Below are 19,188 nucleotides of genomic sequence, written 5' to 3'. Positions count from 1 at the left end.
TTCTCAAAAAGCTAAACATTAAGAGTGTATTACGTTTATCTTGCAAGAAATTTTTAATATAAACTCTCATGTTAACTAACAATTGTTTAATTTGTTCTAAACAGCAGAGGGAGTCACTAACTTCATAAACAAAACAAGTGGACAATTATCACCTCTAGATCCCGATACGTTCAGACACAGAGGCTGTCATTAAAAATTGAACAGGTTACAGGCAAAGCCAAAGAAGGCTGTGAATGCCAGGTATGGCACATTAACTTAACACGTTTTGGCCACAATACTGTATCTACATACGGTTAGTTCTTTGCACAGGGCAGGGTCTATGAGCACAGACTCTGTAAGGCTAAAGATACATGTAAGCAAGTTAAGAAAAAAAAAATCAGGTCTCAGGAGGGGAGTACAGCAACATTCCTCTTTTTAGTTCTTATCACTTATCAGCTAATTTCTACCCTGCAAAATGTAAACAACACCCGCTTAGAAGACTCGTGAATTTTTAGAGCCTGTCAATACTGTTTCTAAGCCAGATGAGCAGAGTTCAGCGGGTCCCTTTCCCTGTGCTGTAAGACAGAAGCCAGGTTTGCTTGATTACTGAAAATTCCACTCTCAGTCTACCAAATTCAGGTCGGATTGGAAGAAACATGCTATGTGAGGGGAAAAAAACCCAAATCAATGAGAACACCACTCCATTCTCTAGCAATCATATGTATTCTTCTCTGTTTGCATCAGGCCAGTATCTAGACCAAGAAAGAAGTGGGAAGCATGATGTACAAATCTGTATGAAACAAATGCTGCTTTGGCAGGAGAGTTAAGAGCTGGAAAATATAGCTAACAGGTTCACAGAAGTGTAAACCCCACAGTACTGTCTTGAAAATTACTCTAGTGAAGTTATAAAACATATGGTAGTGAAGCAGCATATTCTTTGGGATAAGAACTGGTATGTTCTGCAAAACAAGTTCCTGAAATAAGCTTTTTACTCCCCTTCTTATATGACAACTTTCAAGAATTTCTTGGGCAAATACCCAATTAAAACTAAAGGAAGAGTATTTTCCTAAAAAACCCAGTGAGCTTCTCAAGCATGTTTTCAACTCGCTTCAAGAGGTCCTAGGTTCTCTGCTGAAACCTGTTTAAAAGTAGAGTGCAGCGAAGAACTGTTAAGCGTAGTTTGGTCTTCAGACAGCATAATCCTGAAAGGGAACAAAGGCACTCAGAGAGCCAGCTCCCTACTCAGCAAATTCAGTAAGGCAAGATCTCCAAGGCGATGTAACATCTTTTACTAAACTTGACAGTCGTGGAATAAAGCAGCTTTTATGGACACGAGCCCTTCTCTTTCACATATACAACCCTCAAAACCACCACTGCAAAACTTTCTAGTTTGTTAGATTTGAATCACAAAATCAAAGACGCAGCCACTGAGGTTTTCAAAGAAAACAAACAAGAAAACTAACTTCTTTATATTTGTCAGCTTTAAGTAGTTGCAGCAACTTACCAAAATGAAAAACAAAAGCCATCATTCTATAGAATTTCAGAGAGACTTTAAGAGATGTAGTCAATGATACACACTATCAAATTAAAGGGTAGCCAACCAAGGGAAAATTAGAACTGTAGAGGAATGAAACCACTAACAGAAATCTCAGTCCAAGATCAAAAGGCAGAGGTGATACTTTAACGTTACAGCAAAGCTATACGAAGGAGCCTAAGGTTTAACTGACTGAACCTGTAGATTCAGATTTCAGAAGTCTTGAAAGGTAGGATGAAATAACAGAGACAATACTCCCCCAGCAGAAAGTTTCAACTAAAGTATTTAAGCATATATCAGCCAACTCCATGTAATGTCTTAAGAAAAAAAACTTTTTGTAGTTATAGTAAACAAGCAGGGGTCCCAAATATAGGGTTTTTTAAAAACAATTGCTTTACGTAATCCTTGTCAAGATTTCTGAAGACACAAAGACTTTTAAAATTTACCATATTACAAAAGAATTTAACTGTATTTATTCCAATTATATCCCAGATTTCTCTCTGATGTTATATATCCTAAAGTAAATGATAGTAAATAGGGCTGAGAAAGACCAACTCTGCTTTTTTCCCCCAAGATACCAGCATTTGAATTTATCTTACTGTAAATTCTCAATTCACATACACAAGGTGGAAAAGCTGGCATATTTCCCAAGGCTGTCATCTTTTAGAGAAGGTGTTTCTGTTCAGCGACTATAGCGTTCAATCCACTTCCCTTTCCATCTATCTAGCGTCTCTACAAACTAAACGCAGCTGCAATCTTGTCAAAAAAGTGGTCAACTGGTATGACAGCTGATTCTAAATCGGCGTCTAGCAAATGGAGCTTTGCAATCCATGGAGCAAATGACACACTTCTACCTCAACATTTTGAGAAGTTGTGAATAACAGTGTTATGGAAAGAGACAGAAGGTTCCACTGCAGAATGCCTGATCTCTGGGTAGATTAATAAAAGGCCAATAAAAGGCCTTATGTTTCAAATGTAAGGATGACAGACTGTTTATACACTGAAGGCCTTAGCAGGAATCGCACGTTTTGTTTTCTTGAAGCTCCTCTGGGAATTAGAAGCCAGTTGTTCTGCCTCATACATAACAGGAATGATGTAATCGGCCACAGTAGTAAGAACACTCTGTTTTCAGGGGGAGGAAGACTGAGTTATTCCTCCCCCCCTTTATCTTTCATAACTTTAAGAAGAAACTGTTAGTGAGCAGTAAAGACAGCAAAATCTGCAAAACATCCCTGAGCAGATCAGAAGGAAAATGAGCTGTTTGAAAGACCCTTTTCCACAATTATTCCATTTTGCTTTCAAATGATATTTCAAAACAACTATTTCAAGACAACTATGTCTCAATGGAACCAGAACTTTTTGGGGGCAGATCTTTCTTGCTAACCAACCCATGACTGACCGCTATAAAATTACCTCCAGATTTTCAGCAGAGGACATTGCCCTAATGGGAAACACACAACACTAGAGAACACTTTGCCTCTTGAAATGCACAGAGTACAAATTCAAACCTCTAAAGCCATGGCAAAACACTTATTTTAATTCTTTTTTTATCCAAGTAACTGCACTTTATAATGAACTATTGATCTTAAAATGTATTTTAAGGACTACACTGACTTCATCTGTAAAAGGGATCCATTAGCAAACAAGGATTAAAAAGCAATATGTGCATGCATGTTTCCTTTGAGGAAGATTTCTTACAAGATAATGCAGATCTACTAAAACATTTGTTTTGCTCCAACTGAAACAACTTAATTTGAGTATAATTAAGTGCTCTACACTTATTAAGTTACCTACCAGAAATATCCGACTTAGGTCTACAATATATCTGTGAAATTAAGCCAGTACTTCTTTTGGAAAGACACAGGAAATCAATAATCAATGCAGAACTATATTCTCTGCTGCTGTTATAGAAAGAAATGAGTATGCTACATACATATATAAAATAATAAGATGTATCATTCTAAATAAGCTATCATTTTGAACATTTTAAAGCAGAAAAGGATATCAAATTAACTGTAGTCCTATGACTTTTTAATCTGCACAGAAAAAGAGATCATTCTGCCCCCACTGATGCTAATAGACACCAAATGACCCCAGGATCCCCAAAAAGAAGAAAAAATAAAACATGAAGGAAGAAATAACTAATCTCTGTCATATTTCAAAAAAGTCTTTGGAAATGCTGTGCAAATATCTTGCAGCAAGAGAAAAGTATGTATCAGACAGGACGAGTCAACATCAACAAGTTACCATGGCTTAACCAGTTAAGTAGCAAATGCAGAGTAAAAAGCCCCACATTTTCATAAGTCTCTCACTGAGGTTTAAACCTAGATGCTTTACTTCCCATCTGAGGCAGTCTAAGACTAGACACGTGCTCAGTTACTGCAGCTGAGCTGCAGCACAGGAAAAGGTGCTATTCATCAGTGAGCTAAATCAATCTAACAGTCAGCTGCCCCAGTGAGGCTTCGCTGCTCCCCTGGCCATGGCTGCATTTTATTCAACCCCTCCCTGTGCTCATCGGAGTCCATGGTGAGTCAGTCCAGAGAAGTAAACTGCAAACTACTCTTCGCTTCACCAAAATGTTTTCTGTGCTTTTGCTTACTGGTTCAGCTCACTGCCCAGCTGGGGGGCCTGGGACCCACTGCAGAGACAAGGAGGCCTGGAAAGCAGGAGCAGCACAGCTTTCAGTGGCAGCTAGCCATAAACTCAGCAGAATAGTATCATCAAGCTACCCCCTTACTCACTTAATGGCCCCAGCCTAGAGTTATTAAGAGTTGCTTCCAATTTATCTCCTAATCCATTTCGAGGCAATTGGTTTTCTGCTAAATAGCCATATATGAAGCAGGAGGCTTCATCCGTCACCTATTTGCCTGAGCCCCTTCACAAAAAAGGCTAGCAGGTTTAGGAGAAGGACTGCTGGTCTTTGCAGTAGATCTTCCCTAAGTGCAAAATCTGTGCCAGTGATCAATAATTAACATACTTTCACCCTGACCTGTCAAAGGCTAGAGACAAACCAGACACATACACTGAACTCGGTCCTTTTTGACTGGAAATACTGAAACCATAAATAATCCTCATATATAATCCCAACATAATGTAATTACCTTCAGATGGATGAGCATCATTTCTGGGAAGCTTAGGGGAAAGAGGAGCAGTATACGGTGGAGAATCCTGAGAGTATCGTTTAGCACTCCTGTTTTCAGGTATTTCTTCTTTTGCTGTGAAGAGGAAAGTCACCACCTATTACTCTAGCATAAAGCTGCTCATGGGTAAAGTCCAGGGACAAAAGCAAAGACATACATTAGCCATTCACCAGGTTACAGGTTAGTTTCTTGTGTCACATAGACTCAGTCATTTCGATACAAAAACTTTCAAAGCTGAAGTACAGCTTAGTTTATACTGTCATCACCCAAATTACCTTGACCCAGGCTACTTTTCTGAAGGGAGTTAAAACTAATTACTTTTATGTGACAGACAATTATAAACATAATTTCTCCATTGGGGGGAGGGGGGAGAATATTTTATTTTCTAAAGCAGCACCTGGAAGACAGACTCAGCTACCAGACAGCTGTGGGGAAGCTTCACACCCAATATGAACCTCCCGAAATTGCCCTGACATCAAGGTTCTCTCAGCTATGGCTCCTGGTAACCCTTGGGCTGGGACTTGTAATACCAGGCCCTACAAACAACCTGATGGGAGATCTTGCACAAGTAATTTCATTTCCCCCTCACTCTACGCTCCCGGTGCAGCAGGCAAATATATTGGCCTGATACAACATATCACAAGCAACCACCTGCAAAACCCACCTTTTCTAGGAGAAGACTGGACTACATAGTAGAATGTAAAATTGTTGGAGCCACTACTGAGTAAGATGAATAAAGAGGGAAGAAAGGACCTTTTACTGGTGTGGGAAGGGCTAGACTGAATTCCCTTTCAGGGCAAGCCCCTTCTCATAAGGCAGTAAGTATCTTTTTGTAAGTTTATTTTATAATCTAAACATAAATTTAACAAATGAAATGTGAAATTTTGAGCTTGTCCTTTTAGCAGTATCACAGTGGTAAAATATATATGTTTCCTGGCTTGGCTACAAGGAGGAGTTTGCTGAACAAAATGATTTCTACACATGTGGTTTGAGCTATCCCATCCTGTCAAAGCACTACTGCACTGGAACCAATTCACTAAGAACTGAAGCGTATTCATTTCAATCAATTCACGTCACAGAAAGACAGATTAAAAAGTTACATTTCATAAAGTCGCCACACTTCTCAAAAATATCAGCACTTAAAAATAACAGTTGTTTAACAGTACCTGGTTTGTTCCTATCATACTCTGTAGGACTATGTGCACATCCCATGTAAGGGCTGAAAGGCTGGCTACTAAAGAGATTATCACACTGCAGGCTGTGGCAGAGTTTTTCCAAGAAGCGTAGGACAAATGATGCGCTGTTTACAGAAGGAAGATTGATGGCGTGCTTTTCCCCATCAAAGGAAGCTGTGAATAAGAAGATGATGTCAAACACCCCCCAAGCATCACGAAGTATAGTAAAACACCATCATTAAGTTAAAGATGACGACACCCAGATTTGATTTAAACCACAGAAGACATGAGAGGAGTAAACAATTATTCTGCTAGTTTAACAAATTTACATCCAAAGGACTGATTTTACCTTCTGTTGGATGTAAAAAACCATGCCAGTTTAAATGTGCTCTGTGGGAATTTATTTTAATAAAATAATTTTGGATTCACACCAGCATAACAAAACTTGCAACTATTCCCTCATCACCAAAACCTTATGTGTAATTTCTGTGGTTGGCTTATAAAACAGCAAGCTCTCCACCACCTATTTGCAGGAGATATCACAGAAAAGACCCTCTACAGTACTTGCTAAAAAAAAATAATCACAAAATTAAAAAAAAAAAAAGGAAGCAAACAACTTGGAGACACTTTTTTTTTCTCAGTTTCTAACTGAACTCATACTTGTGGCAATGTGCTGGCATCCATTACCATTGAAATTCTGACTACAGAAACTGTTTTGCCATTTGCTATTTTATCACTAGAGAAATCTATCCTGCTGTCAACACTACAGTGGTCAAGCTCCAATTTATTTCAACAGGAGCTAGGTGGCAGAGATACCACCACAGCCACAAATGGACCTGGTGTCTTTTAAACTGAATGATTACAAAGAGCCTGGACATGTGCCTATGTCTTTTACTTGTTGACCTCCTTCCTTGCTCCCCAAACAGAGTGTTGCAGCTGATGATATTTTCCTTTCTTGTGAAAACTAGTAAGATTTTGAAAAGGCTCCATACTACCAATATACAGATAAATAATTACCATTACATTAGCTGAGATTTTTAGTTACTTTTGGTTAGAAAGACATTATGACAAAGCAGGAACAAACTTGTAACTTAAGCTTAGGGCTAGAAAGAAGCGGCATAAACACCAGGTTTATGCATCAATTTGTCTTCTTGGTTTTCAGCCTGTCATGCAGCTTTCTGTTGTTAACATAAGTTTCCAAACGATAAGTAGAGCTTTAAAGGATCACATTTTGTTGGTAGCAGATGCATTTAAAAAAAACAAAAAACAACAAAAAACACCACCACAAACAGAAATTACAAGAAAGCCTTTATTCACAGATCTGAATTAAGGAGCATTTCCATATTCTGTTACAAGAGAGACAGATAATATACTTAAAACCAAAGAAGACATCCAAGTTCAGCGTATTTTAGGCTTCCTTAGGAAATCAGAAGTGTCAGTTACTTACACTGTTGATGTAAGGAAGCTTCTGATTAGAATTAATGCAAGTTAACCAGCTAGCATCAACAACAACTTGCTACCTCTCCCATCTGCTTTCATGACAGACTGACCCAATTCAAGTGCTTAAAGTTTAAGAGTCAGTACTACAGGGACAAATCCCAGACCAACATGTTTCCACGGCCCATTCGGTTTTTCCAGGCTCCAACGTTCAAATGAAATGCTAATGATTCACAGTCCCACATGTGGCTCAGACACAAGGTCCTCTACCTCCTGTTTGGGCAAAGAGTCTCCAAAGGCAAATTTCTGCCTGGAACTCAACCAGTTCTGGAGAGCAAATGGGCTGTGAGACCTAGCACAGCCTGATCTCCTGACAAATTTACTGCAAGGTAGTAGTCAGCTACAGCAAAAATTTAAAATGCTTTAGAATAGCCTTACGGATCTTCTTATATGACCTTGGGGAAATCACTTATTCTCCACGCCTTAATTTCTCATTTTGAAAAGAAGCATTGAAAAGAACAATATTATCTTAGAGTTGTCAGGAGGGTAAAGCAAGAAACAGCTGATGCAATGTGACTGCCCCAGCAAGACATACCATGGGAAAAATTCACAAATAAAGATTCAGTGCAAACATAGTTCACTTGTACTCTGAACACGTGAGGGCATTCCAAGGGTGTGCGATCCAGATCCATAGGCTCAACTGTCTGCTCTGCCTGGGGACAACATAAGGGTCTTACTTCCCAGATAAATGCTAGGGGAAAAATTAAAAAGGAGCAATTCTGAGGTGCAATAACCTCAGCCTTTAATGACAAATAAACAGGGACTGGAGCTTGCATGTGCGATCCCAGCCCCCAGGATGAAGAGTCATTCTCATTTCTTCACCTTCCACTGTGTAAGTATGTTTTAAATACCAGGTTCAAGCCAGGAGAAAGGCTGAGAGCTAAACTATCAGAGAAATGTGTTTGTCTGATAGTGAAGAAACTCACCCAAGAGTCTGATTTTAATTCTCTGCTTGAGAAGATTTATCTGAGCCTCAGTCTATTTCATCCCACCAAACGCCATAGTCTCTGCACTACAATGAGAAAAAAGGGGCTGACACCACCACTACCACCATTAGTGGGCTTGCTAATCAAGCCTTTAATTTCCTTTCAGTTATATTTGCCTGAATTGAAACCTTATGCATCAAGCAAAAATAAAACTGTTTGTGCTTTTGTTTGAGTAAGAAAAGATGGAAAAATCTTAAATTCAATTCTATTCAAAACAATTATTTTCTTTGGCAGCTGAAGCAAAAGAACCCACTAATTATTCACATGTATTCTAGCAAGATTATTTTATCCACGTCCTCATCAGCATACAGTTTCCTCCTACGGCAGGTATAATACTTGTCATGAAAGTATCAGTCCACAAAAGATTTAGATTTCTTTGCTTATTCTCTGCTGCAACAATTTTTTTCTTGCCAGTCTAAAAAAAAAAAACAAAACCTGAACAACAAACCACACTCCAAAACCACTTTCAAACAAAAACTCTACAAGAAAACACTCTCACAATTTCATTCTGTAATTCCTCATTTTATTCTACTGTAGCTTTCCTCTTCTTCCTTACTGTTCACATGCACAGCTGGTTGTAACGTGCTACATTAACGTAAGTCACATTTTGTGCTTCTCAAAATACATCACACACACATTTTTTATAAAATGACAGGGAGTGTTTGCTCACCCACTTCTCAGCAACCTGTTTGACAAAGCCGATGAGAAGGCAAGAGCTCAAGAACACCAGAAACCCAATGGGGTCTTGTGGCTTACTATCACCTGGACCAGAACTCTGCTTCAGGAGCAGTCCACATTGCCAAGTTCCTCAAATCCAGGGCTATGGAGCTGGTTTCTCTGAATCTAGGCCTTGGGGTGAAGCCAGGTGCAGAACAGTAATTCTTTTTGTACAGAATTTTTGAATGTAAACAAACCACAACTACATAAAGATTCTGAAATTTCTCTCTCCTCTGTGAAATAATTATTTTCAACTGCTCAGTCACAGCCCAGATACACCACTGGCCTACGATTTAGTCCTTCGTGATAAACAATCACAAACAGAATACTGGCAATGCATTTTGTTCAAGAAAATTGACTTGTCTGAATTAGGTACAGCAAGGTATTAATAATGTAATAAACTTTCATATATCTTGCAAAAATAAAGCAATATGGGTTTCAAAACCACACGTATACAATGCCATTAAACCTTTACTACACAGCAGAGAAGCAGCATCCATTTTGTGAACAAACTCATGGGGATGCATAAGCAAGGCTTACTGTAGTTCTGCTAAACGCAGGTTGGGGTCCTGTTTTTTAAATATTGTTAGACAGCAACATCTTTATGAGGATTTAATTGAACCTGTATTCCACTACTCATCTTTCACATCGGGTGTTAATGTAAGGAGATGAAAGTAACGCAAAGTCTTTTTATTGCCAGTGATGGAATTATGAATTGATGTGCTAACTGCTATATAGAATATTTCCTAGCCTAGAAGGAAAAAAAAAAGTCAAGCAGCAGATATAGAGATAATTTATCTGTAGACCGGCCATTAATATGTAGCAGAAATAAACCTATTCCATAATAGGGGACATAGGTGGATGAACACTGACCTAAGATACTGCTACAATCCTAGGGAATGGGGGAAGGGAAGAAGCAGCAACTTTAACATGTGGAATCACTTGCCTGGAAGCTAAACAGATTAGGTTGAAACTTTTCACCCACTTGGTTAAGGCATTAAGAACACAAACACTATGTATGGATAAGATTATGCGAATGACTTGAATTAATAAAGCTGATACTTCACTTGTACTGAGTTTACTTGACAAATGTTTGGCTACAGCTGCTAAATCAGGTGCACAAGCTCTTCTTAGTACAAGAATCTAACCGTACTGTATATATGTAGTTTAACACTACTATTGCTAAATTCTAATTTAAAGAATTGTTCAAATCATCCTGGACCCAGGGTGAGATAAATCACACACCACCAATACTCTCTTAGTAAAGGAGTTCACAAGTATATGTTATTGACTGTGCAAGTGATATAAACTCATTGCAGCTACTTCAGTTCTTCCGCCCTACCTCAAGTTTGCAACCAAGTGAAGAAACAGAAGAAACAAAGCATCTTCACATACCAGTTATCGCTTCCCCTCCGTGATGGCCAGATTTCAGAAATCCAAAGACTGTTTTGGATTGATAGGCACAATCCACGCAAGCCTGTACAGCCTGCTGAAGTACCACATTGACAGGACCTGGTCCAAAGTGATCCGGAAGCTGCTGAACCTTCTTCTTATCCAGGTGAGGCCCAGAATTTCCATGCTTGTTGACATAAACACACACTGAAAAAGAACAAGCCATATTTACTGACGAGGAACTAAGACATGTTTCCAAGTTAGAACTGCAAACAGTCGTCTTAGTTTTAATCTTGAAGAAAAGATGTACTGGGGTCAACCCAAGAAGCTGAACATGCTTACATACTTTTAGAGCATGCAAAAAGTGCTCTCTCTGTCAAGGTTCTCCTGCCTGAGTCCTAAACCCACTTATTTCTGGTATCTAAAGCCCTTCTCTACCCCACTAATGTAACAAATCTGTCATAATCTGTGCGTATCTTATTTTGACTAATCTCTGTTCATACACTAGTTCCAATAAAGTAAGAATTACTGGCAGGTACTCTAAACTACCACGATGCAATTCTAAAAAGCTGGCCTTGACAACTTACTGCCCTAATTTTCTCCTATTTGAGGAGCTGCAACAAAGGCAACCCTATGGTATATACCTACCACTGATGCTCATTCTGAAGCACCCATATAGCATTAACGTGAGCATGTATAATGGTCTTGTGTGCATGTAAAATGGCTACTGAAGGTCTGTACTTTCAGAAGCTGCGAACCATTCCTGTATGATTTCCACACTGCAACTTGGCCTTCTCTGCTAAATAAAATAAACATACTTCTCTTTAAACCACCTTACAGTGTTTCTAGCTTAGCACAAAACAATCAAATAAGACTTTTGAAATTACTGTTTATAGAGACTATGCAAAACTGTCTTTCAAAAGGAATGGCAAGGCAGAAAAACATGGGAAAAAGCCATAACTGAAGATTTTTGTCTTCTTTTTGGCCTTGGCTGTCACATGAGCAGGAATGCACCCAAGATATTACAGCTTAATGAAAAAATGTGCCTCTGTGGTCCTTAAGCAGATAAGCTAAGCATTCTGTTATACAAAAGACTGCCATATTTTCTGAACTGTAGTATTATTTGGGCTTAGTTAAAAACCTGGATTTTTAAAAATGAAATGTTTCTACAAGTGTTTTAATGATCTTACATCTTCATGCATATCTGCTTACTCTCTGATGTCTGCAAATTGGCGGAAACCTATTTGTACAAATAATCAAAGATATGAATCAGCAAAAATAGTTTTCATGGCATCTTCTGTCTGGGCTCAACAACAACTGCCTCCTGAAAGGCTTATTTTCCTAGGAAACACATACATATTTTCCCCTCATCCATGACTGAAGTTGAGAGTGAGAAGAGCCTGACAACTTCTATTGTAAAACCAGGTTTTAAATGTAAAAAAGCACTCCAAACAAAATTATCATAATTTATGGAGTTTTTAGAAAGTTCTGAGATTTCAGTTGACAACACACAAATTGTTTCACTGCAGGGTTACAAGTTCCTTGATGAGTTAGTTCATTAACTAGCTTATCTGTCTTTTGCCAACCCTTTTCAAGATACATTTCATTATAGTTCAAAAACAAGCAAACATAAGAGGAAGGAGGAATGTATTTCCTCTGATTGCCTTTACTTGGTTTAAACAGTCTGAGTTGTTTCTTTTAATGTAAGACTATAGAGATAAAAATCTCTATTTTGTTATATTACAGTACAGCCTCCATGATATCAGAATATCATATGGGTTTTTAGCTACATCTATTCCCATTTCATACATTAAGGAGTGGGACAGGCATGAAAGAACTGTACAGTTTCCTTCTTCAGACAGGAACAAATTGCCAGGTCTAGCAGATCTACCAAAAGCCCCTGTGCTCCAGCACTTCTTGCTATAATGCAGGCATCAAAATACTAGTTCTGCAAAGTAACACTGACACCTACAAATATCTTTAAAAAAATAAGGTAGCTGGATAATGATTTACAGTAATAAGTTTGCAGCACAGTTTCCATAAAATGACACTACTAGTTTGCTTGAAATGGAAGCCATTTCACACTAAAAATGTCATTAATTTTTTTTCTTTGTCTTTTACCTGTGGATATAACTGTTGCAGTTGCACCAGACAAACTAATTCCATCTTTAAGTATCTGTGTAGTGCCACTATCCCCCTCAGGAGAAGAATGAGGAGAAGGAGATGCAGCAGTCAGTTGTTCCGGCAAGATTTTTTTCTGTTAAGAGAAAAAACCCAAAATCAAAATGTTTAATGTTAATGTTTTTTAAGGAGTCTGCAAAGCCTTTCTGCTACCAGTTACCATCTTACTGAAATGTGTGTGGTTCCTTATTACAAAAGTACCACACGTAGCAGAGAAGATAAAGTCCAGGAAAGGAAGACCAGAAACTGTCAGTTTGCATTTACAGCTACTTAAGTAAGGCAGTGGAAGACAAATTACTTCAAAAGGAACCCACCTCTATCTAAAAAGTGGGAAAAGAATGAGCTTTATGTACTAATTCATGACCCTTCTAAATCTTAAGAAGCACAGAAGAGCTGTTTTGGATTATCTTCCTGTCCATACCCTTTCCAGTCATCTGGGTTTATCACAACTCAAATCAGTTAGTTGGGCTATGTATGTACTCCCATATAAAACATGAGTCATATTTAGGTGTCAACTTTACAGCACACCTAGATTTTCCCCTCAGCTTGTTTCAAAGGGGCTGAAATTCTCAAGTAATCACTTTCAGGCATTGGTGCTTTAGCAAGATATCAAATAAACCAGTAGTTAACAATCCAGTCATGTGAGATGCCAAAACCTTTTCCTTTCCCACACCAAACTTATTTGCAGCTTATCATATGACAGACAACCAGAGTTTGCAGCACAAAGATTTAGAAATTGGTCAGTGTGCATTAACTTCCACCTGAGGAAAGGAGAATTTTGTTGTAATTTGGTTTGGATTGGGGTTTAGAAAAGAGACATGCACAAGGAAGGCACTTCTACTGTGCTTTGACGTGCTATGAAAGTACATGGTAATAAAAGAAATAATGAATTGGAGAAAAGTTCATCACCTCTCCCTTCACCGTTTATTCTTGCATGAGAACGGATTATGTTCTCATTCTCTTACCTACCAAAAAAATTAGGAATATAAGAGATTACCTAAGGTCTTGACAATGCCGAAGGCAGCAGAGACTTGGCTACTCGTGGTAAGGATTTACTGCTAAAATTGATATATAGGAAAGTGAAAATTCAGTCAAGTTGCTAAGGGAGGCTAAGCCCTCTTCTATTTAGCTGTATTCATCCTTTACACTTTTAGAAGCAGCATATTTTCCAAATAATATATTAAAAAATCATGTAGAAAGCAATCAAAATATACACCTTCCTAAGAGCAGCAGTGTTTAACTTCTTCACAACACCTATAAAGAATAAGTTAACTTTCTTCTGAAATCCAGGGCACTTTAAAGAAAGTTTCTGTGCCCCTTACAGTTCAGAGAAGATAGGTTTGGCTGGAGAAACTACTTGACAATATGGCACTGGGTGGAATAGCCATGAACATAACGAATATACTGCCAAGGCTTGGCATTGCACTGTGAATGAGATGAGGTGGCTCAGGTCAGGCACTGAACCAAGCAGTGATGTATTACTTGTCAGGAATTGCCTATGTATCTTAACATTGGGTGACCGAAAGGTCTCTCTCCATCCTTAATACAGAGAACAAGAATGGACTTGAGAAGTTTGAGTTTTTGATCTCAAGTCTGACATTCCTGAAGGCCCCTCTGGAGCAGGGAGTCTTTGGGGGGGCACTTGTCTGTCACCACACTGCAAAATACGGGTGGTCAAGTTGAGGGGAAAGAGGAGGAAATGGGAGAAATATAGGCATGAAAACAAAATACAAACACTAAACTGTGAGACAGAGGAACTATCCAACCCTCCACACTAACACATAAGCATGGTGAGGCTAGCTGGCCGTTTCCTACCTTCTCCTTCAGAAGGAGGAAAGAGCATGCATTTTGGAAATACAGCACATTATTCTTGCTCAGCTGAGGTTCTCATTTTGCAACCCCAAACTGACAAGCAGCAAACTGCGATCCCAAAGCCATTTTGTTTCATGAGGCAGGCCACGTTCCCAGCAGGGCTCAGCGCATTTGCTTGGTCAGGGTGTTGCCGGCTGGCCCCTGCCAGCTGGGAGGGCACGCCAGCTCTGTTTGCCTGCAGAGAGCACTGCTCACAATCTGGCACCACATGGCCAACTTCACAGGCTTTTACCCTGACACTTAAAAACTCTCTTCTTGTGGGGTCGAATTTAGGGCTGTGATCCACACTCAGACCAAGGCACTTCCTCGAGAAATTCTGGAAGGAACTCTTTGCATTGTTATGCAAAGTGTACTTTTAAAAATAATGAGAGAGATGTAAAGAGATTTATTCTTCATTGTGACAGAGTAAAAACATACAGTACAAACTGGGGGAGACAAATGGAAAAAACCCGACATGCATCTCATGCTTAGGGAGAAGCTTAGAAAACTTTTAAATAAAGGAGAAAAATGACACAACAGCTCAACATTCCTAGCTGTATAATAAAAGTTAATACCTGCACAATGATAAACATTGCAGCATAACAAACTTAAAAGGGCAAAGAAAGTCAAACAACTCTACAGAGCATGATGCATAGACCAATTTCCCTAAATTCCCTAAATACACAGGTTTTGAACTACCACATAGCCAGCTCACACTTGAAGTACAATTACTCAGCCTGAAATCTGGAGGGGTTTTTTTTGATCGGTCTTGAGGGAGAAAAAAAAAAAAGCAGCACTTTCAAATCTCTAGGCACATACCACTTGCATTATATTTGCGTATGTATTGTGAGGTACACAGGCTGTATGGCACTCCATGTCAGATACATCCTGCCTGTGCAGAACTCCCACAAAGCCATTTTCTCTCTTCACCCTTATGCTAACAGGTGTAACATTCCAAAGAAGAGCTTGCACGTATGTATAAGGTCTTGGCAATTTAACCATGTACCACAGCAATTACCACCTTCCATGGATTCTGAAAAGGAGCTAATTTTTAAAGTTTTTAATGCAAAACTTAATGTAGTAAAACTCCCAAATTAGATATATCAAACTAAGATTCTGCAAAACCTAACTCTTAGTTGCCTGGTCCCACAGAGGAAGTCAGGAGTGTCTAGAGGTACCTCAGATTAACTGCATCAAGACAGGGAGTGTCAGCAGTAACTCCCATTCCCCAAGCAAATCCCCTCAAGTACCTCACATAGATCAGGTGCCAAATGCAGTGTGCCAAGCAGACACTTTCAGACACCCAGCATTTAGAGCCCAGAAGCCTCCTCTAAGGGTGAGATGCCTCCAAGTATTCTTTCAAAGGATACACAAAGCCTCTCAATTTCTTTTTCATGAGACACAGAGGACAAACCTCTTACATGAAAGTGTGCATTCTGCCATACCTGAGTATGTCCTTAAGATATGAAAGTCCTGTGTTCAATGCTCTCCTTTAAAGCCCCCCAGACTTATGGAGAATACCCCATCCACCAGCTGAGTCTGGATGGGAGCACCTTTCTCCTCTTTAATCTGTGTGTCTGTGCACTTTTATACACCAAGCAGGAGAGAAAGCTGGATCGGTACCACTTGCATCGGTAACCTACCAGTTTGGATGCCTGACTGGAAGGGGCAGGCAGCAGAGGAGACAGCGCTCAGCTTTCAATTTCTGGTCCCCAGAATCATTTCTCACCTTGCAGTCATCATTTCAACAAAGTGCCTGCTTCCAGTTTTGTGCTAGAGCCTTCTGGGTATGCTGTAACAACGTTACTTCACTAGCACTTTACACTGATCAGCACTATCACTGAAGGGAGAAGTCCCACCTGTGCCATTACTCCACCCCCTTCCCACACATCACTAGCAATAGATCCCATAGCCCACAGTGACCCAGACTGGAGAAGAAAAACTCCAAAACTTCAGCTTTTTGAAACTTGGGAGCAGGGGAGGGAGAAAAATAAAAAACAAAAAAACAAACCAGAAAAACACAATGCCCCCACTCCCCCATTGGTGCTAATGTAAAAGCAGGAGGAGCACAGGGACAGACACAAATTGTCTGGGGAAAGACATTGCAGGATTGCTACTCCTCTTTGACAGCCTGCAGTGGGTGAGCAAGCCTCAGAAAATAGATTGGACTTCCACGGCAATTCAAATTGCCCTAAATCTGCCCTGCTGTGATCCTATCCTTCCTTGCAGCAGCTGTAGCATTTATGCTTTTTTTGGGGGTGGAGCAGACAAAGAAGGAAGTAAGAGGGATGGATGCTAGATGAGCTGTCTACCAGTTTAGCTCCCTGAAAGAGCTCACTCTGGGATTGTTTACCTACCAGTGTTGGTGTCCCACGGAAGTGGGAAGGGGGGGTTACAGTGGTGCTGATTTGTACCTGATCAAACACATCCAGAGGAACTGAAGCTGGAGGCAGCTGCCAACACTCCAGGTCCTACTCAGCTTGGCAGGGAGAAAGGCAGAAAGGCATCACGTCTTTCAGACCAGGGCAGAATTAGGCCCACACCTGGAGAAATGTATTGCCTGGAAAGAAGCTTCTTGCTTCATGCTACTATCTCCAGGATTAAGGGGTATCTAGGAGATTCATTTGGCAAATCCAGCTGTATGCTTAAGATGCCTAAATTCTGCAACAAAGCCCTCACTGTTCCTAAATCTTTGTTTCTAAACACGGAAAAAAAAAAAAAAAATAAAATTACGCAATTATACATACAGTTCACTAACAAAATAACCCAGACTAAAAAGCCTAAAGGCTTCCCTGTCTCTTGTAATTTTACTGGAAATGGCTATTCCAGAATAGTATTTTTCAACACCAACAACTCACCCATAAATAAATTAGTAATCTTGTTCTGGAGTAAAATAATCCACAGAAGCTTATACTGAAATATTCCAGAATAGCTATTCTAGACTGTTTCTTGTAATCTGTTGCTGAAAACGGTAAAGCCCTGAAGGCTGAAGAGAAGACAGAAAATTAAATAATAAAAAAAATTTCACTACAAAATTTTGCAGTATAAAGTAAAGTAGTAGATAAGGACTAACCTTTTTTCCAGGTTTTAAACTTTTTTTCCTTGTTTTAAGATTTTCAGTATGAGAGGTGCTTTTTGTCAGGGGAATATTTTTAGGAGACCTGCCCTTCTTGGGAACTGCAGACTGTCCAGGGGGTTTGCCCCGACCTGGTTTCCTGCCCCGTTGCGCTGGTACTGGAGCAGATTTCTGTGGAGACTGCATTGAACGCCGGGTCACTTTGGAAGGGGAAGATTGGATTTTTGCACTGCTCTTTGTAATGGAAACTGAGGAAAAACAAAAACAAAAGGGAAGGGGGGGAAAACCTCAAAATGAACGATGGAAAGCAACTTTTCTAACAAAGGCTTAAAAAAAAAAATTGTAGTGCACAATTTACATTGTAAAATAAATATACTTGGATATTTTGAACTTAAGTGGTTGGCATGAAACTATGTAACTTCTTTAAAGCCAAAGAGAGAACTCTTTATACCCATTCTTTCAGAGGGACTTTCCTAAGAGAAAAACATTCAAATAAAAATAAAAAAAATAATTAATCCACTCACCTTATAAATGCTTCCCATAATTTAATTACGATAAGATATTTATAAAGTGCCATTCATCAAGAAGGCCTTCAAAATACTTCACAAATTATACAGCCCATAATACATCCATTCTCCTCTAAGAGAGGTTTCCACGATCACAAGACATGCCAACTACTTCTAGGGAGCTACAAACCAATTTTGAGCAGCGAAGAAAATCATGTCACTGAAGAGGAAAAACTGATGATAGGCAAAGTATCATTAACGAGCATTTGTCTGAGATGCCAGTTTAGATAGTTAAGTTCACGTAACTATACCCAGATTTTTCTACCTGAAGCCATCCAGATTTAGAATTTTATTTGGAAGAAGGACTTCCAAAAATCAAACACAAAGTATCATTTTTATTCATTCTTAACACTGAAGTGGTTCTATGTTGAATCTCCCATCCCAATACAAAATTGATCCAGTATGTATGTGATGTGACTGTATTATAACCTGGTGTGAAGCTGCATGATGTAATCAGATTTCATTGAACAGAACTTCCTAGTTAGCAATCTTTTCCACCCAACCCACTCTTTTCTGAAGTAATAATGATTATTTTATTTCAACAGTTCCCTTCGCAATGGACAGATTAAAACAGCAGAAGAATGCCAAACAGAACCTATGGATAAGGACATATCCTCAATGAAAAGATGTGCCGCACCATGCTACAGCAGCATCTGTGGCCAACAAAAAGCGATTACTAAGTCCAAAAGTCCAACAAATATTCTATTTTGTTGGCCTGATTGCTGGCAGGCAGGCAGACAGATGCATAAGCTGCGGAAGAGGTAAGTAGAAGATGAAAACGGGAGATTTTGTGACATCAAACCACCCTTGTTGAGAGAGGTGCAGGAAAGGAACACACAACCTATCTGAAATCATCTGAAGCCTTTACGCTAAAATTAGACGGCTTTCTAGTATCACACTGCCCCTACCACAGCCTTTCACATCTCGCTGATGATGAAACTCCCATGATTGACCCTCACCTCAAATACTATGAGCTTAATGTGACACAACTTAGAAGTACCGCAAGTTAGGGTTCAAGCAGGCTTTGACTGTGTCAGTCACCAGTGCCTGATCCAAAGTGCTACTGCAGACTGAAAATGGAGCACAGGGGGCTG

The 19,188-nt window shown here is 39.4% G+C and overlaps 1 protein-coding gene across 7 annotated transcripts in view; it reads right to left on the bottom strand.

The window, feature by feature from the left end:
- SCML2 (Scm polycomb group protein like 2) overlaps positions 1-19,188 on the bottom strand; it is a 78,368-nt gene that overhangs the window by 5,489 nt on the left and 53,691 nt on the right. For all 7 annotated transcript variants that reach the window (XM_072852675.1, XM_072852666.1, XM_072852683.1 and 4 more), the window contains 5 exons: positions 17,526-17,776; positions 12,542-12,677; positions 10,424-10,627; positions 5,820-6,002; positions 4,615-4,728 (listed from right to left, as the gene is read on the bottom strand). In XM_072852675.1, coding sequence (XP_072708776.1) covers positions 4,615-4,728; positions 5,820-6,002; positions 10,424-10,627; positions 12,542-12,677; positions 17,526-17,776 — 888 coding nt within the window. The remainder of the gene's footprint in view (positions 1-4,614; positions 4,729-5,819; positions 6,003-10,423; positions 10,628-12,541; positions 12,678-17,525; positions 17,777-19,188) is intronic.

This window comes from Ciconia boyciana, chromosome 1, assembly GCF_034638445.1.
Source record: "Ciconia boyciana chromosome 1, ASM3463844v1, whole genome shotgun sequence".
In the NCBI taxonomy this organism is placed as follows: Eukaryota; Metazoa; Chordata; class Aves; order Ciconiiformes; family Ciconiidae; genus Ciconia; species Ciconia boyciana.
The sequence above is the reverse complement of the archived record's forward strand: the minus strand, read 5'-3'. Positions and strand labels throughout refer to the sequence as shown.